This window comes from Peromyscus eremicus, chromosome 12 (genome assembly GCF_949786415.1).
Source record: "Peromyscus eremicus chromosome 12, PerEre_H2_v1, whole genome shotgun sequence".
Classification (NCBI taxonomy): domain Eukaryota; kingdom Metazoa; phylum Chordata; class Mammalia; order Rodentia; family Cricetidae; genus Peromyscus; species Peromyscus eremicus.
This window is the reverse complement of record NC_081428.1, coordinates 69,389,419-69,412,055: the sequence shown is the minus strand read 5'-3', so window position 1 is coordinate 69,412,055 and position 22,637 is coordinate 69,389,419. Positions and strand designations below refer to the sequence as shown.

Sequence of the window (22,637 nt, the reverse complement as noted above, 5' to 3'; positions counted from 1 at the left end):
AGTGGTATATGGATGAGTTTTCTGTATATTGCACCATGATGGAGATTCAGACCATGCCTTGTTGCGTGCTTCTTTTTTTACTTTGTCACAGGATCACTTATTGAGTGTGGATATCCCTGAATTAAAGCCTGTAAATATGATTATGGATTTGACACCCTTTGCAATGTATTTTAAAGGAATGTTTTAGCTACTGTTACTTCTGTTCCTGCTAGGAGCACACATGGCTCTTTATATGCTCATGAATACTTCCATGAGTATTTTTACATCTGTAAAATGTATGTTTCATCTGTATTTTTACACTTACATATATGGTGTTTGTAATTGATGGGTGGTAGTTATAGAAACTTATGTAATCATATCAAATGTGAATTTTTGATACATCCATATGTGAAAGTAGATGCGAAACAGGGTAATTCGCAAATTTGTCACCTCAGACATGTTTTTCATTAGTAATTTTAACCTTACTATTTTCCTAAAAATAACATTGTCCACATTGTTAGAGAATTCAGTACCACCAGAATTAGTAATTTATTTAGTTTAATAGAAGAAAACGAAGATGGAAAAAGAATCAAAGATTAGTTCCAATGTCTTCTCATGTATATCTAAGAGCCCAAAGCTAAGGTTGCCTAGATGGCCACTAACAGCATTGCCGTCGATGTCACAATTTTCTTACTCACAGTGGAGGTTGTTTCCCTGGGAGAGGTATTGTTGCTGTTTTCATGATGATGAAGACAGACAACCAGAAATGCCCATGATTTCTATTGATAGTGAGCACTTCCCCAGATGGTCCCCAAAGGAGTTGTACACTCAGAGAGCAGGAATCCAGACACTGCTAGTAAGGGCAGTATAGGGGCCCAGTCTTTCTGTGGGTCTGTGGGTGTGTTTAGGTGATGTGCAGACTTTCTCTTCCTACCTTCTTGCCACAAAACCTCATTTCAGGAGCCCCCACACTTGCTGAGCTCCAAAAGTTATGCTGTGCTCTGGTCTTTGGAGTGGAGAAGGGTGCTCCAGGAACCACTGACCAGTCCAACCCAGAAAGCAGACACTGTATACGTCTGAAACAAGAGACCCGAGGAAGATCTCCCATGGGTACTTCTTTCTAGGACTGAGACCCATGAGGTACAGTGTTCCACACAGGGAGCTGAGGGAGGAGGGGCACATGCTCACCCTTAGAGTCCCAAAGAAGGAGGGAGAGGAGGAAGACTGAGATTCTCATAGGAGTGTCTGGATCCATCTGTTTGGCAACCTACCCCTGTCAGAGAAAAGACAGACTAGAAAAAGCGTGTGGAAAAGCCTCATCTCTAGTACAAGTTCATATTTTTAGTTAGGACAGAGGAGGCCACAGGTTGAGAAGACCCAGAGTGATTCCTGGAATGAGACAAATCCTCGGCTTTTCTCTTGGCCTGCCATGTCACAGCCCTTTCTGATGGTTTGAAAAGCACTGCTCAGCTAAACCTTTGGTAATGGCCTAGGTTCTGCATATACCTGTGCTCACAGGTCCATGCCTGCCCACAATCTCTCTCCCTCTGCCCTTATATGGATGCTGAACTACTGTCCCCATGGCACTCAAAGGTGCTTTCTGTCTCTTCAGGGATGGTGGGGGCCAAACTTGAAACACAAACTTAAGAGTCCTTTGAGAGGAAAGGACAAGGAGCTGGGTGTCTCTTCTCTCAACTTGAAGCAAGAGGAAAAAGTATAAATGAAGACGACATTGACAAGTGAAAACTTTCCTCCCACCGTGCTCTTTAGTTGCACAGTTTAGCTTGTTAGAGGCAACTTAGCATTTTCCCTCTCTAAGGAATTCACTGTCGAGTTTCTCCATGATAATACAGATTCTGTAGGCTTAGCATGTGTGTAGCATTGAGCATGTTTATCTAGTGGATGCTCGTCTGTATATCAGAATTGCCGTAATTCCTAGAATGATTTCAAAAAGTTGTCCAAGTTCTGCCAGATACTGTAGCTTATGCATTTGCCCCCTCCAGTGCATCCCCCCTCCAGTGCATCCCCCCTCCAGTGCATTCCCCTTCCAGCGCATTCCCCCTTCAGTGCATCCCCCCCCTCTAGTGCATCCCCTCTCTAGAGTATTCCCCCCTCCAGTGCATTCCCTCTCTAGAGCATTCCCCCTCCAGTGCATTCCCCTTTCCAGTGCCCCACCCTCTTGCCATATTAGCATGACTTTTACTAGTTGTTATATATAATTCTAAAATGTGAGTCTCAGTGTAGAATGTAGTAACCAACCTTTGATGGTTGGACTTGCAGAACTGAAATCTTTGTTGGAGTTAGTAATTGATGGTTGAAAGGTTAGCAGCTGGATTTTAAAAACCTACATGATCTTGCTTAGGATTAGGATCTTTGTTGTTTTTACATTATTTCTCTTTTGAAAAAATCAGTTTTTCTATCCCTTTAATCCTTCCAGGGTTACCACCAGCCTGTGTACCTCTATATTTCAGGGTTTTTTTTAGAGAGATGGGGTAAGGGAGAATGTATATGGGACCTCAGAGACAGAGGGCTGAACCTTATTTTTTAAGTTAATTTTATGTGACATTTTGGTCTGTTTGTGTGCCTTTCATTCGCCCTTTATGATAAGGATGCCAAGAACTCTGCCAGCTTTGATAGTGTCTGATGGTCTGATAATTTGGGTTGGATCCGAAGGTGCTCAGAATATTGCTTTAAAGAGGTTGGAAGACAGGCCCAGAGAGAACACTAGAATCTAAACTTACGAAGGGAATGACCTAGTCATGGCTTCATCCCGTAAAACCTTATCCATTCTCGTGTAAGGTAGAAGAGGATTTTGTGATGATTCATTTTCCTAAACAGTCAGTGGATATTTTTTACGATGTGTCCAACCACACCAGACTCTCTCAGTTCTAGCTGCAAGTTGAGTCCCCTGAGTTTTAAAGAAACACGGGTACCATACATTATGCCTAGTCCTGAGGGTTCTCCCTGAACCAAAACCAGGAGATAGTTTGGACACGTGTAGTTTTAGGTGGCTTTCTCGGAGATTCCGGTGTGCGGCCAGTGGATGGTGGAGTTGTTAGAGGTTTCTGAGTTGTAACTCTAAAATAATAAGGATGTTTAGAAAATTGTTCCTCAAGAGAGAGTCAGAGATGTAGGAAATACAGTAAGTGGCACAAATTTTGGAACCTTTCGAATCTTGGGGTTCTTATGCAGGAGTAGAGGGTACTTTGCAGAATACAGTGAAACTTGAAGTATGGGCCAAGAGCTGATGCCCCCTGAATTACCTGGGCTCTTTAGAAATGCAGATTGTGGTCCTCCTCCTCCCCCAGAGCTACCAAGTCAGTACCTGTGGGAGTGCAACCCAGCAGTCTGCATTTTACAACACCTCTTCTGAGAGGTCCTGATGAACTGGGAGGTTTGAGAAGTGTTTTGATAGAGAGTGATTGCCTGACTGGGAGGGAGATAGGAAAATCAACCCACTGCCAGCTACAGAGGGACAGCCTCCCAGGCTGCATGGCTCTGGGGACAATGTCCTCAGCGGCTGAGTGTGGCAGGGTTTAGACCTGGCTGCTGATAGCTGTCCCTTGGAGTGTAGCACTTGCTTTTAAAGGCAGTGGAGACCAGGTGTTTCAGAGTCCCTTTGACTCACCATCCTTCACAGGACTCCTCTTTCCATTCCTAGACTGACATTCCCCCCCAGATACCCACGTTGTGACACTTTGATGTTATCCAAAAGTGACTAATTTGGCTATGGAGACTGCTTCCTATAGCTCGCTAATTGTTGAAAAGCTGAGATTTGAGACCAGCCACTTACATGTAAAGAATGCTTCAAGATGGAGCATCAAAGCTGCATTTTCCAAGGGGGAACAAAAATGCAAAAACAAAAAATCTGGTGTCTTTTTTTTCCTAATTAAATGTGTTTTAAACCCATTTAAAATATTTTGTAACATGCCATACAGCTTTGGATGTTTGCCTTAGACATCAGTGGACACATACCTTTTTCCACATGCATTCTTGTTGGCTGAAGAGGTTGGGGACCTTCTTATATCTTGAATGTATTGATATCTGCACCATCTGCCTTGTGGTCAAGTGTCCCCTCATCTGTCCTGTGGTCATTAGTGTGCACAATGAAAGCTACATTTCTTCCTGGGTGTGAATCACGTAGTCGTTTATCACCTAGCTAGCTTCTCTTACCCCTACTGTTAGGTGGAGTCCTATGGTTTTGCTATGTTGTAGTTGATTTCATTCAACATGACTTGTATGCTGGCATTCTCCTGCCTTACTGCCTGGAGCGGGCTTGTGGTCCAGGTCATACTGTTCAAGGTGATGATAATACAGCCTCCTTTGCCCTGCCTGTACGTAAGCTTTATTTCAGTTAACTTCCAAAAGTTTGTCTTCCTCATACTTGAGCTTCTTCTTATCCTTACATATATACAAGTCTTTTCTTCCTCTGCTTGAATAGGATTTTATTAAGGCCAGTTAAAGTCTAATACATTTCAGTATCCCTAGTACCCCCCCCCCCCCAACCTTGCCTAATGTACTTGACCCCACTAAACTAACTGTTATGCCATTTTGAAATATGAAATTTTATAGGCTTTTTGCCCTATGAAAGCTAAGGCTATTAATTAAACCAAAGTTATCTAAGAAAGGCTAATTTCTATATAAGGCAAACAAATTGGTCTAAAACAATCACAGTAAATTGCCAGCGGGTGTATCTTTTAAAGAGGGCTATGAAACGGCCTACCTGTTAACGTTTCGTGTATTTCCTTTCCGTAGGTGACTTTCTCCCACCCCCACCTCCACCTTTAGATGATCCCGGTACCCTTCCACCTGGCTCTGGACACTTCCCTCCTCCTCCACCACTGGATGAAGGTGCTTTCAAAGTCCAGGTAAGAGCAGTGGTGGAAGTTGGATTTGTAAGACATTTGAGGATGCCTGGGAATTCAGTGACCGTTTCTGTGTTGATGAGCATTACCCAGAGTCTACAGAGGACTTTGCAACTTACAAGGAGTTACCATGCTTTAATGCAAAATGCCCAAGCCATGCTTCTCAGAGTTCTACTGGCTTGCGCTCTGAAGCCATGGAAAAATATTACCCACTAATTTCATTTTAAAACCAAAGATGATTTTTTTTTAAAGAAATGCTGTTTGAGAAGTCTACATTTTTTGGCATAAAACCAGGCCTTAAAAAACGTGTTTCCTCTCTGTCCTTAAGCTTTGTATTCAATATGAGGAAGAGTGATATTTAAGGCTCTGCTTGTTCAACGTGGGCCCTCACTGGCAGCAACATTGTTTTCACAAAAGCAATAGTAAGATGCCGCAGGGCATTTTCTTCTAGATGCTCGAAGGTGAATGTTATAGGTGTACATAAGTGATATGTGAGCATTATGTTCTTGAGAGCACAGGTTACAAAGTAACTAACTCCAGCTACATGGAGAACTGTGGATTCTTGCTGGAGAAGGAGATTTTTGCTCTGACCAAAGGTGGCTCATGTCCAGCACCCCCACTTAAGTCTGAAGATATCATGTCAGGACCGAAAAATGATAAAATTATAAAGATTGCCGTTCTCAGATAAGGTGATGTTAATGTAGATATGGAGAAGATACAAATCAAGAACTTGTCTCAGAGAAACAGTGATTTTTCAGATGAGATGGAATGGTGTTTGGAGTTTGCCTGTGCACAACCAAGCATCAGAAACCTGTGAGTTACACCACAGACCAGAGACACTGAGTTGATGTTGGTGACTGTTTTGTGGTTTGTTCTGTTATTTGGTCTGCCATTGTATGCGTTCACCGTGTTCCACGAGGAATGTGGTGGAAGAGTGTAGGGTCTGTTCTCTTGTCCCTGCTCTTGAAGTTTAGGTTGGGAGAGCGAAGTAGAAATTACTCAATTGTTTCCCAGATAGTCTTTGTTCCAATGTAGATATGATCTGAGCACTTGAAATCCTATGACACGAAAGGCAAGCAGTTTGTACGCTGTGGAACTTGCAAGTAAACAGAGTACAAGCGTTGCACATTCTGGTGGGGTGTGTACTAGGGGAAGCAGGCACAGGGTGGCTTTCGAGAGTGACCTTGGTCAGTGTCACCTCCTCAGGACAGTACCACCGAACAGAGGCTTAAAGAGAAAAGGCTTCATAAGCCATATGGATTCTCATGGAGTATATCTTCACGAGGTTTAGTCATGTTTTAATGAAATAGTCTTGCCTGCTTTTTACATACTGTTGTTTTCTATTGGGGCACTTCTCTATGTGTTGGTCAATGGACGTAATTTTAAAATTCCCTTCTGTTATCTTTCCCGGATTGTTATTAAATCTATTGTGCTATATTTTGAATATTTCTGCTCCAAGGATTGGCTGAATATCTGCTGTTTGAAAAGTAGTTGAGAAGTAGGTTCTAAGTTAGGGACTGGGCAGATCACACGAGGTCCTAGCTGACCTTTTTGAAAGAACCACACCGCCTTAAAAAGATAATAATGTGCCAACATGTCTCAAGGTGCTAATTGAAATAGCTAGATGATGCTTTGATATTCCTACTGATAGTGTGTAAAGCAAATAATAGCAATGATAGTAATAAGGTTATGATAGGTACTATGTGAAGCTCCTAATCGCAGTAACAATAGAGTTTTGTCCATGGGTTCCATTTAAAAACCATCCAACCCATGAACATAGGATCTTTATACTAATTGCTCCTTGCTTTACTTATATCAGCGTTGGATAGTTCCACTGTGAACATCTTTCATATCGTTAAAAAATTGTACTTCAATTTATTTGTTTTTGGAATTATTATGAATGTGACTTCTTTCTTGATTTCTTTTTCAGAGTTGACTGTTAACATAAATAACCTACTTACCTTTATATGTTGACTTTATATCAAGCAATTTTACTGACTTATGCATTAATTTAATAATGTTTTCTAGAGTCTTGGGCTTGTCCGTGTGTGTTCACTGTGTCTGAAAACAGGCACAGTCCGTCTTCCTCCTTTTTTAGTTTGGACTCACCCCTTTTAATTCTTTGTCTTGTCTAATTGCCCTGGCTAGAACTGCCAGTACTGAGCCAAATACAATCAGTGAAAGTGGAGTCCTTGTCCTGTTCACGGGGCTTTCATGGAAATGACAAACAGTCTCTTTCTCTGTGGACTTTGCTGGGTGTACTCAAGCCATGGCTTTGTTTTTGAAGAGGAAGGAAATAAACAAGAAGCCTGTCGCCATGCTGGCTTATGTTCTCTAAAACAGAAGGGAGGTTGAGAAAAAATAAAGCAGTGTTTGCCAAGTGGAAAAGGACAAATCTGGGAGGGAGAGGGTGTTGTTTTTGAAGCTCTTCGTACGAGCTTCTCGGTAACGTAAAAATGATGCCCGTGCCCTCCTCTCGGGCGGGAGTGAGTCTGGTGTGAGAGTGGCGACCTTGCTCTGCCTGTGCCTCAGCACCTTTCCATAGAGCTCAGGGCAGCTGATGCAGGGTGATCCCTGGGAACGGTTTTGTACGTTTTCTTCTTCTTTCTGGTAAAGCCTCATCTTGCCAATTCCAAATCATAGCTGGTAAATGTGTGTTTTATGTAGAAGTCTGTTTATCTTTCCAGCCAGATTTTCAGCTCAGAGCCAGAAGACTGTCTACTAAGAATGACTACTGCAAGATCCTCAAGGCTGAAAGGGACTTGGGTGGTCATTGAATCCAAGCCTGGGGCCAGATTTCTCAATTAGAGCACTTCAAGCACTCACTGAAGGAATGAATTCCTGACCCTCTTTGGAAATGGGGAGACTGAGACCCCAAGAGGTGTCTGTAGATACCCTGGTTCTGACAGAGCTCTCACCCGGAAGCCTTTCCTCCTGGCCATGCCACCTCCCCAATGTTGATTGCTTGTGGGGTGTACTTGCCTCCTCTTAGCCCTCTATTAAGCTGTAAGGCTCTCTGATGCAGAGTAAAGGCTTGCATGCCCTATCCGGCAAGAACAGGTCCTCCTGGAGTTTAGCTTGGCTCTCTGCACTTTTATTTATTTATTTATTTTTATTTATTTCTCTTTTTTTTTTTCGGTTTTTTGAGACAGGGTTTCTCTGTGTAGCTTTGCGCCTTTCCTGGAACTCACTTGGTAGCCCAGGCTGGCCTCGAACTCACAGAGATCCGCCTGGCTCTGCCTCCCGAGTGCTGGGATTAAAGGCGTGTGCCACCACCGCCCGGCGGCTCTTTGCATTTTTGATATATGCTGCATAAACTTCCGTACAAAAGCAAAAAAGTATTTAGTGCAAAGAAGTATTCTTGTCTTGAGAATTCACATTTTTATGGGAAAGATGAATCTGAACACAAATGGGAGATTTGGTTTGCTTTTTTTTTTTTTTTTTTTTTGCTAGAATGAATTGAACTTTTCTGCCTGTAAAGTTTGTACTGGCCCCTCGACAGTCCATGTATTCATTTGTTCTTTCCTGGTTCAGAGTCAAATGAATACACTCAGTAGGTAGACATATAATGCTACAGGTGCTTTAGCCTCAGAACTTGGCCTCCTCAGTCTGACAATCCGAGTGTTCAACCTTTGGGCTTTGCTCCAAGTTACTGTCACAGTCTATGAATTCTCTTTCCAGTCAGCCCATGAGCAGGTACACAGTGTTGCTCATCACTTGGATGAGAGCACAGAATGCCTTTTTTAAGGTATTTTAGAATATCTTTTAACAGGTCTTTTTTTCAGGAAATTAGACATCATACATTTTAGGTCTTTCTATTCTTTTAAATGGTAGGTTGTTGTTTTTTTTTTTTAATGCATGTAAGAAAAAGGTCACATATGTAGTGAAGCAGTGGTGATGGACAAAGAGAGTAGATGTAACACACACACACACACACACACACACACACACACACACACAGGAGCATGTACCACACATAGAGGGGGCAAACCACGTGCACGTAGTCCTACATTGTATGGTAGCTTCCCAAGCTCCCCAGGCACTTACCTGGCCTTCGATGTGACGTTTTGTCTCATCTTTCCATGACCTCGAGGAAAGCACCTTTGACTTGGCCTGACTGTGGTCTGAACCTGCAGCTTGGTCCTCCTTGTCCAGTGTGGAGCAGTTGGTAGCCTTCGATGGTCTCTTCTCTGTTTTCGTTTACTCAGGCCAGACACTTCCATTTGCTGTGTCTATTCAGTGTCTTCACTGCAAAATATATATATATTTTTATCCAACACTGATTGGTTCAACTGTTAAAATTTTCGTATTCAAATGCAATCGTTCCCCTTAACATTTGTTTTTAGTGCCTTTCTTCCTGTACTCTTGAAAAATGTTGCACAAAGAGGCAGTTGGGGGTGGACAGAGCGAGAGCGAGGGTCGGGAGTGGGGCAGTGTACCACACAGAGCTGGTCAGCAAAGCTGGGGAAAGAGGTGGGCATTTCCAAGTGAACACTAGGCTCAGAATTAGTAGTGAAAAGGAAGAAGAAACTCCACCCCCGCAATGCCTGTCTTAAATTGGGATTACATAAGCAAATTCACCTTTTTTGAAAAGAATTTAAAAACAATATATTTAAAAACAATATGTGTATGCTGGCTGAAAATCATTTTCTTTTTTTTGGGGGGGGCGGGGGTTGAGACAGGGTTTCTCTGTGTAGCGCTGTGCCTTTCCTGGAACTCACTTTGGAGACCAGGCTGACCTCAAATTCACAGAGATCCACCTGCCTCTGCCTCCCGAGTGCTGGGATTTAAGGCGTGCACCACCACCACCCAGCCGAAAATCACTTTCTTATTGGCCCATTTTACACATTTTTAGGCATAATGACCTCAGGTTCACAGCCATGGCCACCTTCATTTTTGAGCCCACAGAAACTGGCACCTGGCCTTGACCAGAGTTTGGATGAAACATCACAGAGGTTTCCTTTGCCTCTGCCCATGAATATGATGCGGAAGAGGACAGTGATACAGAAACAGGTCTACACTGCTGAGCCCAAGATGGTGGTAGTGGGGCCTGTTGTGGGATCTTGAACAGATTGACCAGCAGGAGCCTACTCTAAACTCATTGTGCATTTCCTTAGGTTGTTGTTACAAAGACATTTGATGCATGAAAGTATATGAGAAGGCCTAGGATACTCTTCTCACCTATTACCCTCTTCCTTTTAGGTCAGTGGGCCCCCATTGATTTGTAGATAGTGGTCTTGGCTGAAGAACAGCAGTATGGTGGTGGATAGCTTAGTGATTTTCTCCCCCCATTATATGTTTATATTTATTGATCTGTGAGTGTGAGTGTGGGGGTGTGTGTGGGTAGGTGGTGTGTGTGTGTGTGTGTGTGTGTGTGTGTGTGTGTGTGTGTGTGTATAGTCAGACGGGTGGGTTCTTTGAAATTTTTTGAATTTGATCAATATGATTTGCTAAAAGTGAACGTCAGACTTTGCTTATTTGCTTTTTGTTCTGATTCAGCCTCTGGCTGGGCATTTAGACGAGCAGAGCAGATTTTGGAAATCTGTACTTGTAAACTTTCATGGATAGCAAGACAGAGCTGATAGAGCTATTCCAGTAATTCCTTGAGAATATTGAATGTTTCGCTCCTCCTCCTCACTTGTCTTTTCTCAAGGTGCCAGGAATTAAACCCAGGGCTTTATACTTGCCATGCTCCTGGTTAACAGCATCCACAACCAGTCTCCTCCTATTTTCATGTTTACTCTAGTAGGTGTGGTTGCACACACCTATAATCCCAGCTCTAAGGAAGAATTTTGTTTCAGGCCAGCCTGGGCTATGTAGCAAGGTAATGTTTCCAAGTTAATACAAACAAATGATGAATTCACATGAGTTCAACTTCCTAGGATTTAACTCTGGAGTATATATGTACACCCAACTTTACCAAGCCTTCAAAAATAATCCAGGATACATTTGTGTTGTCAGTGATGAAAGCTTAGAATCTGTGGTCAAACAATCTCTGGGGAAGTTGATCCTGGCCAGTTCTGGTTGACTGTGAGTTAAAAAGTGTGGTTGGCTCTCAGCCAGATTTGTGTATCGGGAATGACTTAACTATGCTGGTATACTCCAGACACTTTCCTTGGGCCCGAGGAAAATGAACCTGTAGTTGGCTCCTTTTGAATTTTTGGAAGTTCATATTCCTGTTGTCTTTCCCATCATTAATTTTAATGGCTTCATCAAGACAGAATTGTTTTTTTTTTTCATTTAAGAGGGTATTACATATTTTCTACTTATAAGAAGAAATGTAAGGAAATCAAGTAATACAGATGAAAGGTTTTCAAGGTTTTTTTTTCAATCAAAGAAAGAGTATGCTCTATGTATATGCTTTACCTGAAATATACACCAGGTAAAGCTTGAGTAGAACTTGCTTACTTTATCTCATGGGTTATTAAGCCACCTTTTTGAGTGCTATTGTTAACATGATTATTCCTTAGACTGGACTGTGAGACCACCTTTACCATGCCCTCTCCCTTGCAGGCCTTCACGGCCCTGCTGGTCTGTGTTTGCTTTCCGGTGGATTTTCTTCCTGAGTCTGTCCTTTGTGCATGTGCTTACTACTTCTGCTATAGTGAGTGCTGCTCATCAGGTAATTTGTGATTCATCGGGCTGGATGAGTGATCTGTTCCACCAGTTTTTCAGTAAAAGCCTATCTATAAGTGTGATAGTAGATTCAGATTTGCCATATCTAAATACTACATGAAGCTCTGTCCTGTGTCACTTTGTCACTCTGTCCTGTTGCATGGATGGTTGTTGATGAGAAATTTGATGTATTCCCACTCTACCCCTTTTACATGTAACTTATGTCACTCATTCATCAATTTTGCTATACTTGAGGGGGAAAACATTTTAACCTTTCATTTGCCAAAATAATTCTTCCTTATAGTCTTGTTGTCATGAATTTTCAAATACTTCTCTTTCTGGGACTTCTATAATGCACATGCTAGTCTGCTTCATGGTGGTTAGTGTTCCAGAAGTTCCTTTGTAACCCTGCTCAGTTCTCTTTAGTTCTTTTCTCTGTGTCCCTTAGCTTTTAGTATTCTGTAATGATAAATCTTCACGCTCACTGACATTCTTCTATCTGCTTCGATCTGCCTAGTGGATGTTTTGTTTCCTATGTTATTTTTTTTTAATAGAGTTGGTCTTTTCTTTTTTTCTCCTTATCAACAACTGCATTTTGTTTATGATCTTTTTAAAAATTCGTTGTTTATCTTTCTTAAGTTTTTTTTCCTTAAGAAAATACAGTCTTTGCCAAATAGTTTTACTGTGATGTATTTTATCTAGATTGTTTCCTTTGGTTTATTTTTTACTCTGACTAGTCTATCCTTTTTTACTATGTTTTGTGATTTTTTTCTATTACTGTTGAAAAATGCTAAAATGCACATTTTATACTGAAATATATTGGTACTTCTGGAAATATGTTCCCTTCTTCACTAGACTTTGCTGCATTTTTCTTTCCTTCTGGTTTTTTTGGGGGGTAAGGAGGGGGAGTGCTACCCTTGCTTGTCGTTGTATCAGTAATCAACCTTAGATCAATCAACACTTGAAGAGTCAGATATTTCTTGTGAGTGCCCACCCTCTCCTGAGCATGGGTAATGCCTGTCTGGTTTCATTCATGTATACTATGGTTTAAACATTCTAGACATCAATGTGTGTCCCTCCAAAACAATAGACAGTGAAACATGTGTGGAAATCATAAGTGGCTGCCCTTACATCCCTGGAAAGACACAATGCCATAGTGGAAACATGGCGGCTGCCTCTGTGAGTAGAAGCAATTAAATCACTGCAGAGATCTTTGGTACTTGGAATATGAAGTACTCTCCACCTTCCCTGCTCTTACAGAGAGTTCCCCAGGAAGACTTGCATACTTGCTTGCCAGGGTGGGGATTTGGTTAGAAGGACTGGACTAAGGAAGGAAATTAACCTAAATTAACCACAGTTTCCACCCAAGGCTTCCCGCCTGGAAGTTGGAAGCCTTCAATAGACTCCTGAGTTCCAGATCTGTTGCATCAGACAGACTCTGTCATTGCTGTGTTTGTCTGGTGGGCATGACAGATTTCCTTCAACTGCTTCCTACTCTGCCCTCTTCCCAGAAGCTGCTGTCTGCCCTCTGATTCCTCTGATCCATTCCCCTGACTAGATCTTCTTACTTCCTGTTTGTCCTTTTGGTGCCCAGTGAGACTTCTTCCTTCAACCTTCTGTCTTCTCCCATTAGAAACGAGAATGCTGATGGAATCAGCTCAGTCATTGTTCCTCTTATGGCTGGATCTGGTTATGTATGATTCCTGCTGTTTCAACAACTGTAGGACTCATCATTCGTCCTTCAGTTCTTTTCATTGGAAAGCCACCTTTATATTCATACTCGGTGTTCCACCAAGTTTATTCATCATCTTATTTCAAGATGTACATTGGGTTTGACCCACCATCGCATTTTCTAGTCTCCCACACTCTAAACCTTGGGGTTCCCTGATCGTTGTTCACACATCCTGTTTTTTTCTTGTATTCATAAGCAAGGTCTTTGGGCATAAGAATGATTCTCAGATTTGTTCCAGTCCATTTATTTCACTGCCCATCATTTTAGCTCATTCTTCCTCCATATTACAAGTGACTCATCACCTTTATTCTTTTTTTTTTTTTTTTTTTTTTGTATTCCAGCTGAGCATCCCTAAACAGTTAATGTTCAAGAAATTATTATTTCCTTCCTGTGGCTGGTTTACTTCCTGCCACATTATTTTTCTTCTTTTATCTAGCTATTCAGAGCATACCGTGACCTACCTTACTCATACCCTAGTGTTCTGTGTGGGGACTTTGCTCTTGATGTGATGCTTCTATTCTTAACAAATGCCAAGTTCATTTTCCCTATTTCATTCTTGCTGGCTGGTGCCTCCTCATCTTTTGATTGCCCCGTAATCCTTTTCATTAAAAGAAAAAAATGTATTTTATTTTACACTCGCTTCCTCATGTATGCCTAATACCCTTCTTCCTTCTCTGTGTCTGCCTTGACACACCCGATGTCCCATGGCTTAATGATTAAAAGCTCCTAATAGTTCTTTACCCTCATATTTCTCAGCTTTTCATGCAAAATGTCAATTTCAATACTATTTTCCTAGAAAGGTCTTCTGTCTAGAAATGTCTGTCTCATTGTAAGGGCTACTATGAAATCTGTTAGGCTGCTGTGATAATTGGTTAATCCTGCCTTATGGTCCCGTCATCTAATGTATGCCTCTTTGTGGAGTGATGCAATTAGTTCATGTACATTAATCCTGACTCTCAGCTGTATTTCATAAAGCCAGATTACAACATAGTATAGAGGAGTCCTGTAGAAGTCATTTAATATCATAAATCACAAGCTCTCAGAGTTGACTGGTTCTTTTCCAGCAGGTTGTTCTTGTGATGAGGAGATGGGAGGCCCACATTTCTTAACTGGACCACCAGGAAAGCTGACCATTAGCTCAGTGAGAAGTTTCTGTATTTCTGGCTATATAGTCTTCCCATTATCTTCCTCTTCATTTCCGTTTTAGTACCCACATAAAATGTGTACCACAGTTCCTATATCATCCATAGTCTTCACTTTGTTCTGAGGGTGTAGATTAGCAGCTTAGTTGATATTCATGGACTGGGTGTTTGATTCCTTGATTTGACAGTAGGAACTTTTGGGGAGTAGACTACAGACTGTGTACCACGCTTATCTGCTTGGTGCTATTGTGAGCTTGCGAAGGGTTCACCATGTACTACTTCTCTTGGCTTTGGGTGGTAAGGAAAGGAAACGGGAGAGGAAGTCATATACATCTTGAGCAAATCAAGGTTTTCTACTTTTAGTCTTTTGCTACTGTTTGGAAAGTACAGCCTCCGTGCATGGCAGCCTCACACGTGTTTCCTTAGCGCCGTTTCAAAAAGGGAAATAAATACGGGATTTTTTTGTTGTTGTTCGTAGTGAAAATAGTAAAATCACGAAGATTTCCCCTTTTTCTGTTGGTGAAACCTCAACCCCAGTAGGCACAGATTCCTCAAATTAAGCTATGCATGTCAAAGCAAAGCATACAGAACAGGGGACTGGAGCCAATAAAACCCAGTATAATGAGATATGGTACAGAACCTGTAAGGGACAGAGCAGCAGGGAGAACAGGGGGGCCAGTGGCCCAGTGGCCATGTTGCTCCATGGTCAGTGGCCTGTTTACCCCCTTAGGGGGTTGCCCTTGGAGAAAGGGTGCTCAGAACTGGTTACACAGGGACACAGTGCTGTATTCTTATGCTAATTCTAACCCTTCTCCATAACAATCCATGGTAACATTTACTCTGAGTGTCACACAACTCCTGCCCCTGGTCCTGATAAATGGATTATTCTCTTCAGCAGTTATGATTGCATTTGAAGACTTTTTCTAATCGAAAGCTTTATGGATTATTAGAAGACGGTGAAAAGCTGCATCTCATGCCTGTGATGATCTGACGTGTACTCCAAAGGGTGGGGCACCCCTGAGCAGAAGCAGGGATGGTAGGAGAGCTTGGAGTCTACAGAGGCAGGCTGTGCCTGGAAGTGTAGTAGTGCCTCTGATATTGGCCGGGGGGGGCGGGGGTGGCTTTGAGAAAGTGAGCACTTTATGAAGGAGTAGCTATGTGAAGGGAGGCAGGGGTGTGGTGGGGGATGCTGGGGGGGAGCAGGGCACAGGATCTTTGCAGGAGTCTCACTCTCCTCAGGGTGGATGGTAAGGCATGGTTTTGTGTTTGTGGAATCAGAATGTCCTCGGGGGCAAATGTGAATGTGTATTACTAGAAGAAATGTTGGTATTAATCCCTCATTAATGAGAGGTTCTATGCAGTCTCCAGATAGCACTGTGGCAGGAGGTGGAGGATAATGCCTTCCTAATTTGTGGATTTTTCCGTATTGTTGTCTTTGTTCTTTAATGGAATATGTATTAAGCTCCAACAGGGTGCTACAAAGAGTGTCAGCTTATACTTGATTTTTCAGAACACTCACAAGATTTATAAACCCCAATAAATGGGAAGTCACAGCACCCCTCGGAGGTCGTAAACATGTTTACCCTTTCTACCAATGAGAAGTAAAGTAGGCTGTGCTCAACCCTACGAGGGCTGTGGATGAGATCCAAAAACTTAGAGAAAAGTATTTTCCATCATTACGAATTGGATTAGAATGTATTAGTAAGGAATTATGCTTACATGTGCTTAGAGTTGTGGGGTTTTAATTAAATTGTTCCACTTACTGTTAGCATTTGGGTTAGCAACAGGCTGCCAAACTATGCCATGATATTTCAAATTTAGTGTGGAAAAGAATTTGGAAAGAGACTGAATGCTTACCACCCAAGACTTTAGATTTATCCCGTCTAGGGGAGGTGCTTGGGCGGCACCTGTTAATAGGTATCTCAGATACTTCTGCAATTAGAAGACAGCTTAGCTTCCCTTAGTTCTTGCCTGAGTGTCAACACCGTCTTTCCCTGGAATTGGGACTCTTTCCTTCATCTATTAGCAGTCTTCTAGAACTTACTTAGTGTGATCTTTTGGTAGAAGCATTACCTGTTACCAGTTCTGAAGACCTGTTGCTTGCTCAGCCTTCTGACTGGCATGTCTCTCCCTTCGCCCGGTCTCCAATTTATCGTTGTGGGGTTGCGATACTGTTCTCCTGTTTCTTAAATGAAAACCAAAAATGAAGAACATATGAGTTCCTTAAAGAGTATATGTCTTTAAATCCTTCACATTTAAATCCAGTGGGACTTAGATTTCACCTTAAGTTTGAACCACAGACAGGAGAGTTTGTGGCAGTGAGCATGTCTTAAGTCAGTTATAAAACCTTTAGACTTTGTTGAAGTGAAATATGACTTACAGATAAAATTCACGTCTGAAGAGGGGAGAGGTGGGAAGGCAAGGCGGAATGAGCAGTTCAGCTTTTCATTATTCCTTTGTTCGCTGCTTTTATTAACATGGACTCAGCACTGAGCATTGCTGAGGGCACAGTAGGTCTTTGATCATCATTGACTCTGAGTAGTTGGTGAACAAGGAAACATTTGTCAGCAAGGCCTGCAAGGAGCCATGGGCAGAATTCTGGACTAGAGGAAGGCTTTTTAACTTGAGACGAGAATAGTGAGACTTGGAAAGACATCATCCCTTGTCACCTTCATCCTCTGGATGGTGACATCACTTGTCATGGCCGTCTGTTGATTTGTAATGCACCCACAGGATAGGTACTTGCTTAAGTCATGACTATTAGTTATGTTGCAGAATCACAATCATTCCTGACTAGGGTGAGATCAGTGGTTTTCTGATTTTGTCTCATACTCACTTTTTATCAATGGTAACCTTGGGCATAAAAATAGGAATTCCTGTTGGGAGTGTTAATGTAAACTATCTGAGCACTTCCTAAAATATATGTGATTCATCTCATGTGTTTGTTCCCACATCAACACTGAGTCCCAAGATGTAATTACCCATGCCCACTCTCTGCTTCGTCATAGGGCTGTTTATCCTTTAACCAGCCACATCTGGGAACAGGGCCAAGCTCCTTGTAAGATCTGTCCATATGCATGGTGTGATCATTCATGACCCTTTGAGTCTGACCTCGCTTTGTTCTTTCCCGAAGAACAGTCTTGTTGCAGGCATGATTCCATTGCACTGGTTCCAAAGTTTTCGTGCTCTTCATCTAAACGACGTAAATAGTGTTCTCCATCCATGGTCTTCCCAGTAGTCTTCTCATCCCGGCAGCCCTGTCTGATTTCACTCTTTATCTGCTCTCCCTGTTTTCGATTTATTTTCTCTCATGTCGTTTGCCTCATACACTTACCCACATGGACTCCGCCTTCTAATGAGATTTGTAGATGAATCGGCACGGGGAGGACTGGTCTCCCTTCCTTCGCCTTCCTTCTCTGTGTCTCTTCTCCATCCCTTCTCTTTCCTTTGTCTTCACTTGGTCCATTGCCATCTTCTTTCTTGTCCATTGTGCCAGCACACTCTGAATATTTAACACTATTTCCGGAAAAGTGAATGAAACTAGCTTACATAGGGAATAGATGTTAAATGAGATTGGTATCAAAGCTTGGGTTTCTTTTTGAAATTTTAACGTGTGAGAGAGAGGGAGGGAGGGAGAGAGAGAGGGAGAGAGAGAGAGAATATGCACATATTGCTGCACATACAAATATGTGTGCATTTGTGTAGAGGCCAGAGGTGGCTGATTCAACTAGGCTCACTGGCCAGTTATCTCCAGGATTCTGTTTGTATCTGTCTCCAACCCCACCCCAGCCCCAGGACTATTGGTACTTAACCACCATTCCCCTTTGATGTAAGTGCTAAGAATCCCGACTCAGGTCCCTATGCTTCTGGGGTGTGCTGGCTAATCTCATGTCAACTTGACACAAACTAGAGTTATGTGATAGCAGGGAACCTTAATTGAGGAAATGATCCCGTAAGACCTGGCTGTAAAGCATTTTCTTAATTAGTTATTGATGGGGGAGGGCCCAGTCCATTGTGAGTGGTTCCATCCCTGAGCTGAGTAAGCCATGGGCAGCAAGCCATGCCCTCTGCATCAGCTTCTTCCTCCAGGTTCCTGCACTGTTTGAGTTCCTGTCTTGACTTCCTTCAGTGATGACCAATGCTGTAGAAGTATAAGCCAAATAAATCCTTTCCTCCCCAAATTTCTTTGCTCATGGTATTTCTAAGAGATGGAAAAGCACTTGACCAATTTACCATCTCCCAGCATCCTGGAGCTTGTCTTTTTACGTGCTTATATCTATGGCCTCATAAGTTTATTCAATCTCAGCTTGGCTGTGGACAGGATCTTCCCTGTTTTACATTCCATTTGGGTGTAAAACTAAGTGTAAGGACTTTGCAGAGAGACATTTGTAGCTCTAACTCCATTTCTCTGTATTTTTTGCGTGGATGGTCTGAAGTGGTCTCCTTCTGATCTTTGGTATTTAATTCTGTTAAACATAGATAGTAAAATCTACAGGTTTCTAAGGTTGCTGGGATACTTAGTGAGATATTTGTGGAGCTTTTCTAAGTGTCACTCCGTCTGTTGACAATGACAGTGTAAGAGTGCCTGTGTAGGCCGGGGACAGTGGACCAGATTCCTGGGTAATGACTGTTGCCTGCACAAAGGATATTTCTCAGAAGGGGAAAAGAAGTTTGATAAGGAGAAAGTAGCATCTAGACTTGGGGTGCTTCTTTGGCGATGTTCCAGAGTATGTGCGGGGAAGAGGGGGTACCTTTTAGTCCTTTAGCACTGTTAACGAGCTATTATCTTAGACATGCAAACTATCTCTTTATGAGAGTTTTATCGTGGATGAACGGGGTTGTTCAAGAGCTACCTGACTGCTCCTTGCCTTCAGTTCTAACATTTCGTTAGCCTGCCTGCCCTTCTATGCTGATCGTTGCCAATCCCTCTTCCGAATATGCCTTCTCTGCACACCCTGATTAGTGGCTGTCTTTATTTATTATTATTTATTAGTGACAGACTTTCAAGTACCACTCCTCATATATTAACTTGTAAAGAACTAGGATACCTTTACAGTAGTGAAAGCTGATGGAAACCACCTGAATTAAGTCAGTCATCAAAGTTGGCATCACAAAATGTGATTTCTGGGTTAGCTGACAAGCTTCTGGGTGTGATGTGGTTAGAAAGTCAGGTATCATGCTTGTAATTTCTATCCAGCTTGTCAGATCTGAATCTATGGACCAGGTAAATCCACTTTATTCAGGTTTTATAAGATAACTTGACCTGACAAACAAGCTAGCCTGTGCTAGAAGTAGAGGGCAATAAAAAGATTCGTCACCCCAGTATGTGGCCTTTGATTCACTTTTGAGTGTAAATTAGTAATAGTAGATGAAAGGATTCCTAGGATGGCCCAGTGTTGAAACATGGAAACACATGTGAATATGCATGTGTTACTGCCAACATGCCTAATTTCTCTGCTATGATAAGAATGTTGACAAATTTGGGCTTTGGGAGATCATGCAGGCCGAGATGGTATCAGCTATGGAGGGAGGTGTTGGGACAACATTTTATTAAGGCTTTAGCTGCAGCCTCAAGTAGAATTTACAGAGATGGGGTACAAATGGGATGAAATATTGAATCTTGGGAATAGATACATGAATATAATTCCTTGTTTATTTTTACAAAATATTTTAATTAATTTCTAGTAAAAATGTTAAGTATGAGGAATGAATAAATAAATATAACATCTCTGCCTTCCTAGGTGCTGGTGCCCCCTGTCTTTGGCCCTTAGTTAGTAGGTTAGCAACATTTGGGCTAAGGAATGTTCTGTCTTGGTCAGTCGGTCGGTATAGTTGGCCTTTATTTCTCTCACATGCCCTATGTTTCCATTTGGTTGCCTCTGTTTCTTATTCTGTTTCTGTGCTCTTGCCATTGTGGAGTCACCTCCCTGTCACTCTGCTAGTGACACTGAAAATTATAGGTTTTTTTTTCCCCAGATGATATAATGATCTTCACTTTTAGTTGGGATTTAGTCATGTACCTATCTTTGTGGAGTGAATGGCAATAGCTCTTATAGCGGATTACATCTTGTGGACAGTTCTGTCGTAGGGAGCATGGGGTTTGGATACCCCTCCTTAGCCCTGGCTTTTCTCTTCCTATCTCATTCTTGTAGTCTAGTCAATGCTGCAGTGACAGGCTCCACATGGCTATGATGCGGGCCCGGGGCGGCGTGGGGGGAGGGGAGGCCCTTGGCATCAGCCCTTTGCCCTCCCTTCCTGTGCTGGCCCTCTTTGTCACCATCTCTTTTTCTTGACTCAAGCATGGGGAAGTTGAACGTCCTCACAGTTGCAAACAATGAAAGGTCAAGAAGACTGAGAGCAAACATCTCTCCCTTCCCCTTCTGCTCGGGGATCGAAGGGTCGTGTTTCAGAACAAGTCCATGAGGTCCTAAGAGGGTGGATGAGTTGCTGACATTGCTGATGAGTTCCATCTAACCCTCTTGAATGGCTGTCACCCTTCCTGTCCCCTCAACACTCATCCTAAGGATTGACTCTCCAAATAACGTGCATGCAGCCTCGCGTCAGGGGCATTGTTTCCCAGGGAAGCCAGACTCAGACAATGGGATCTTTCTAGTTTTGACTGGAAAATGTGGGAACTCCTTACAATGGCCTCTTTATTAGAGTGGCTGCGATATCTAGAACAAATGTCGGGCAGAGCATCAGGAGACTCTTCCTAGTTGTTCTTTAGCTTCTGGTAAGTGTTTTAACCATTGGATGACTGGCAGAACCACAGTGAGAATGTGCTATCAGATTAGAAAGAGTGAGGGATTCTTTCAGCTACTTTCAAGACTGTTTTACGAAGAGCAGAAGAGTGTGTAAATCCAAAGGTACCGAGAGTGGTGGAGAGTATCAAAAAAGGGGTTTTTGTGGGAACTTGGGCAGAAATCCAGGGATGGAGCCAAGATACAAAAGAGACATCTGGGAGGGAGAAAGTGTCCTGTTCTTGTTCATAATGAGGCTCAAAATGAGACACAAAGCTATTATGTGAAGTCAGGTAGGGCAGCAGGAGGGTTGTTCCTGTAAAAGCCACTAGAATGAGGCTGGGGCTCCTTAGTCAGTTGCATCAACCTAATCTGAGAAAGAGAAGTGGAGATCAGTCCCAGTTTAGAGGGGAGCACAGGAGACTGGAGCCGGCGAAGGGCTACAAGCTTGGGCTGGTTGCACTCCGTAATTACTTCTTTCGTTGTATGGCTCAGGTTAATCCTGTGACTTAGGTCTCTGTGGTTAGAATCCTATGACTCAGCCTATAAGCAGCTGTGTATTTTGTGCTACAGTAACGTATAGAAGTTGAAGACCTGATTATATCCTGTCTCTTTGCTGATACCCCAAGGGAACACTTAATGAGTGATGCTTACCTCAAGAAGAAGAAGAAGAATTAACAATAGCTATATTATGCCTATTAATTTATAGTTACTGGTTGCTATAATTAATGCTATTTATGAAAATCATCGTAATTATAGCACTTTACAATTTACAAAGTATGTTCCCATCCACTTTCTTATCTGAGTCTTTAACAGCTCTCTGGCCGAGGCAGGGCAGGTGATGGTCTCTTTACTTTCCAGACGAAGAAACTATGGCTCAGGGAAGCATTTAACAAGACTCTGATCCAGCGTCCTTCCCCTTTGCTGTTCTAGCTATGTGTACGTATGGATGCACCTATCAAATTTCTGCTTAGGATCATTTTAGGTCCACACACAGGAAAACCAAACTAACTTGGTTCTCAGTAGCCTTCCTGTGGAGTGGTGGGCCCTGCCTTTTCATCTAGTGCCAGCTCTGGCTATGCAGAATGTTCTCCTACCTGTCCAAAGTTAAAGAGATCTTTGCCTTTACTTTTTGGAGATGTTCACACTATTGCATTGTGGGTAAAGATAAGACCCAGTGATAGAGACATTGGCATTATTTCTCTAATAAAAATTCATCAACCTTTGTAGTTTAGTCATGCATGGACCAGTGAGATGGATCAGTGGGTAAATGTATTTGCTGTGCAAATTCAGTGACCATGACCTAGGTTCTATCCCTAGAGCACACATGGAAAGAATGAACTCCACAAAGTTATCTTCTAAACCCCAGTGCAGGCTATGGCCTTTGGGTACCTATACATGTGCACACATGAGAGCACATGCCTGTGTGTGTGCACACACACGCACACACAGACACATACACCTCACACTAAAAATAAATAAAATAATATAAAATTAAAAAATTGAGTATAATGTAAAATTAGAAAATTGAGTAAGATTGAAACTCAGATTCTGACAAAACACA

At 42.3% G+C, this 22,637-nt stretch overlaps 1 protein-coding gene across 1 annotated transcript in view; it reads left to right on the top strand.

The window, feature by feature from the left end:
* The window catches only part of Lpp (LIM domain containing preferred translocation partner in lipoma), a 547,833-nt gene that overhangs the window by 223,381 nt on the left and 301,815 nt on the right, over positions 1–22,637 (top strand). The window contains exon 5 of the mRNA XM_059277236.1: positions 4,735–4,847. Within this exon, the coding sequence (XP_059133219.1) occupies positions 4,735–4,847 (113 nt within the window). The remainder of the gene's footprint in view (positions 1–4,734; positions 4,848–22,637) is intronic.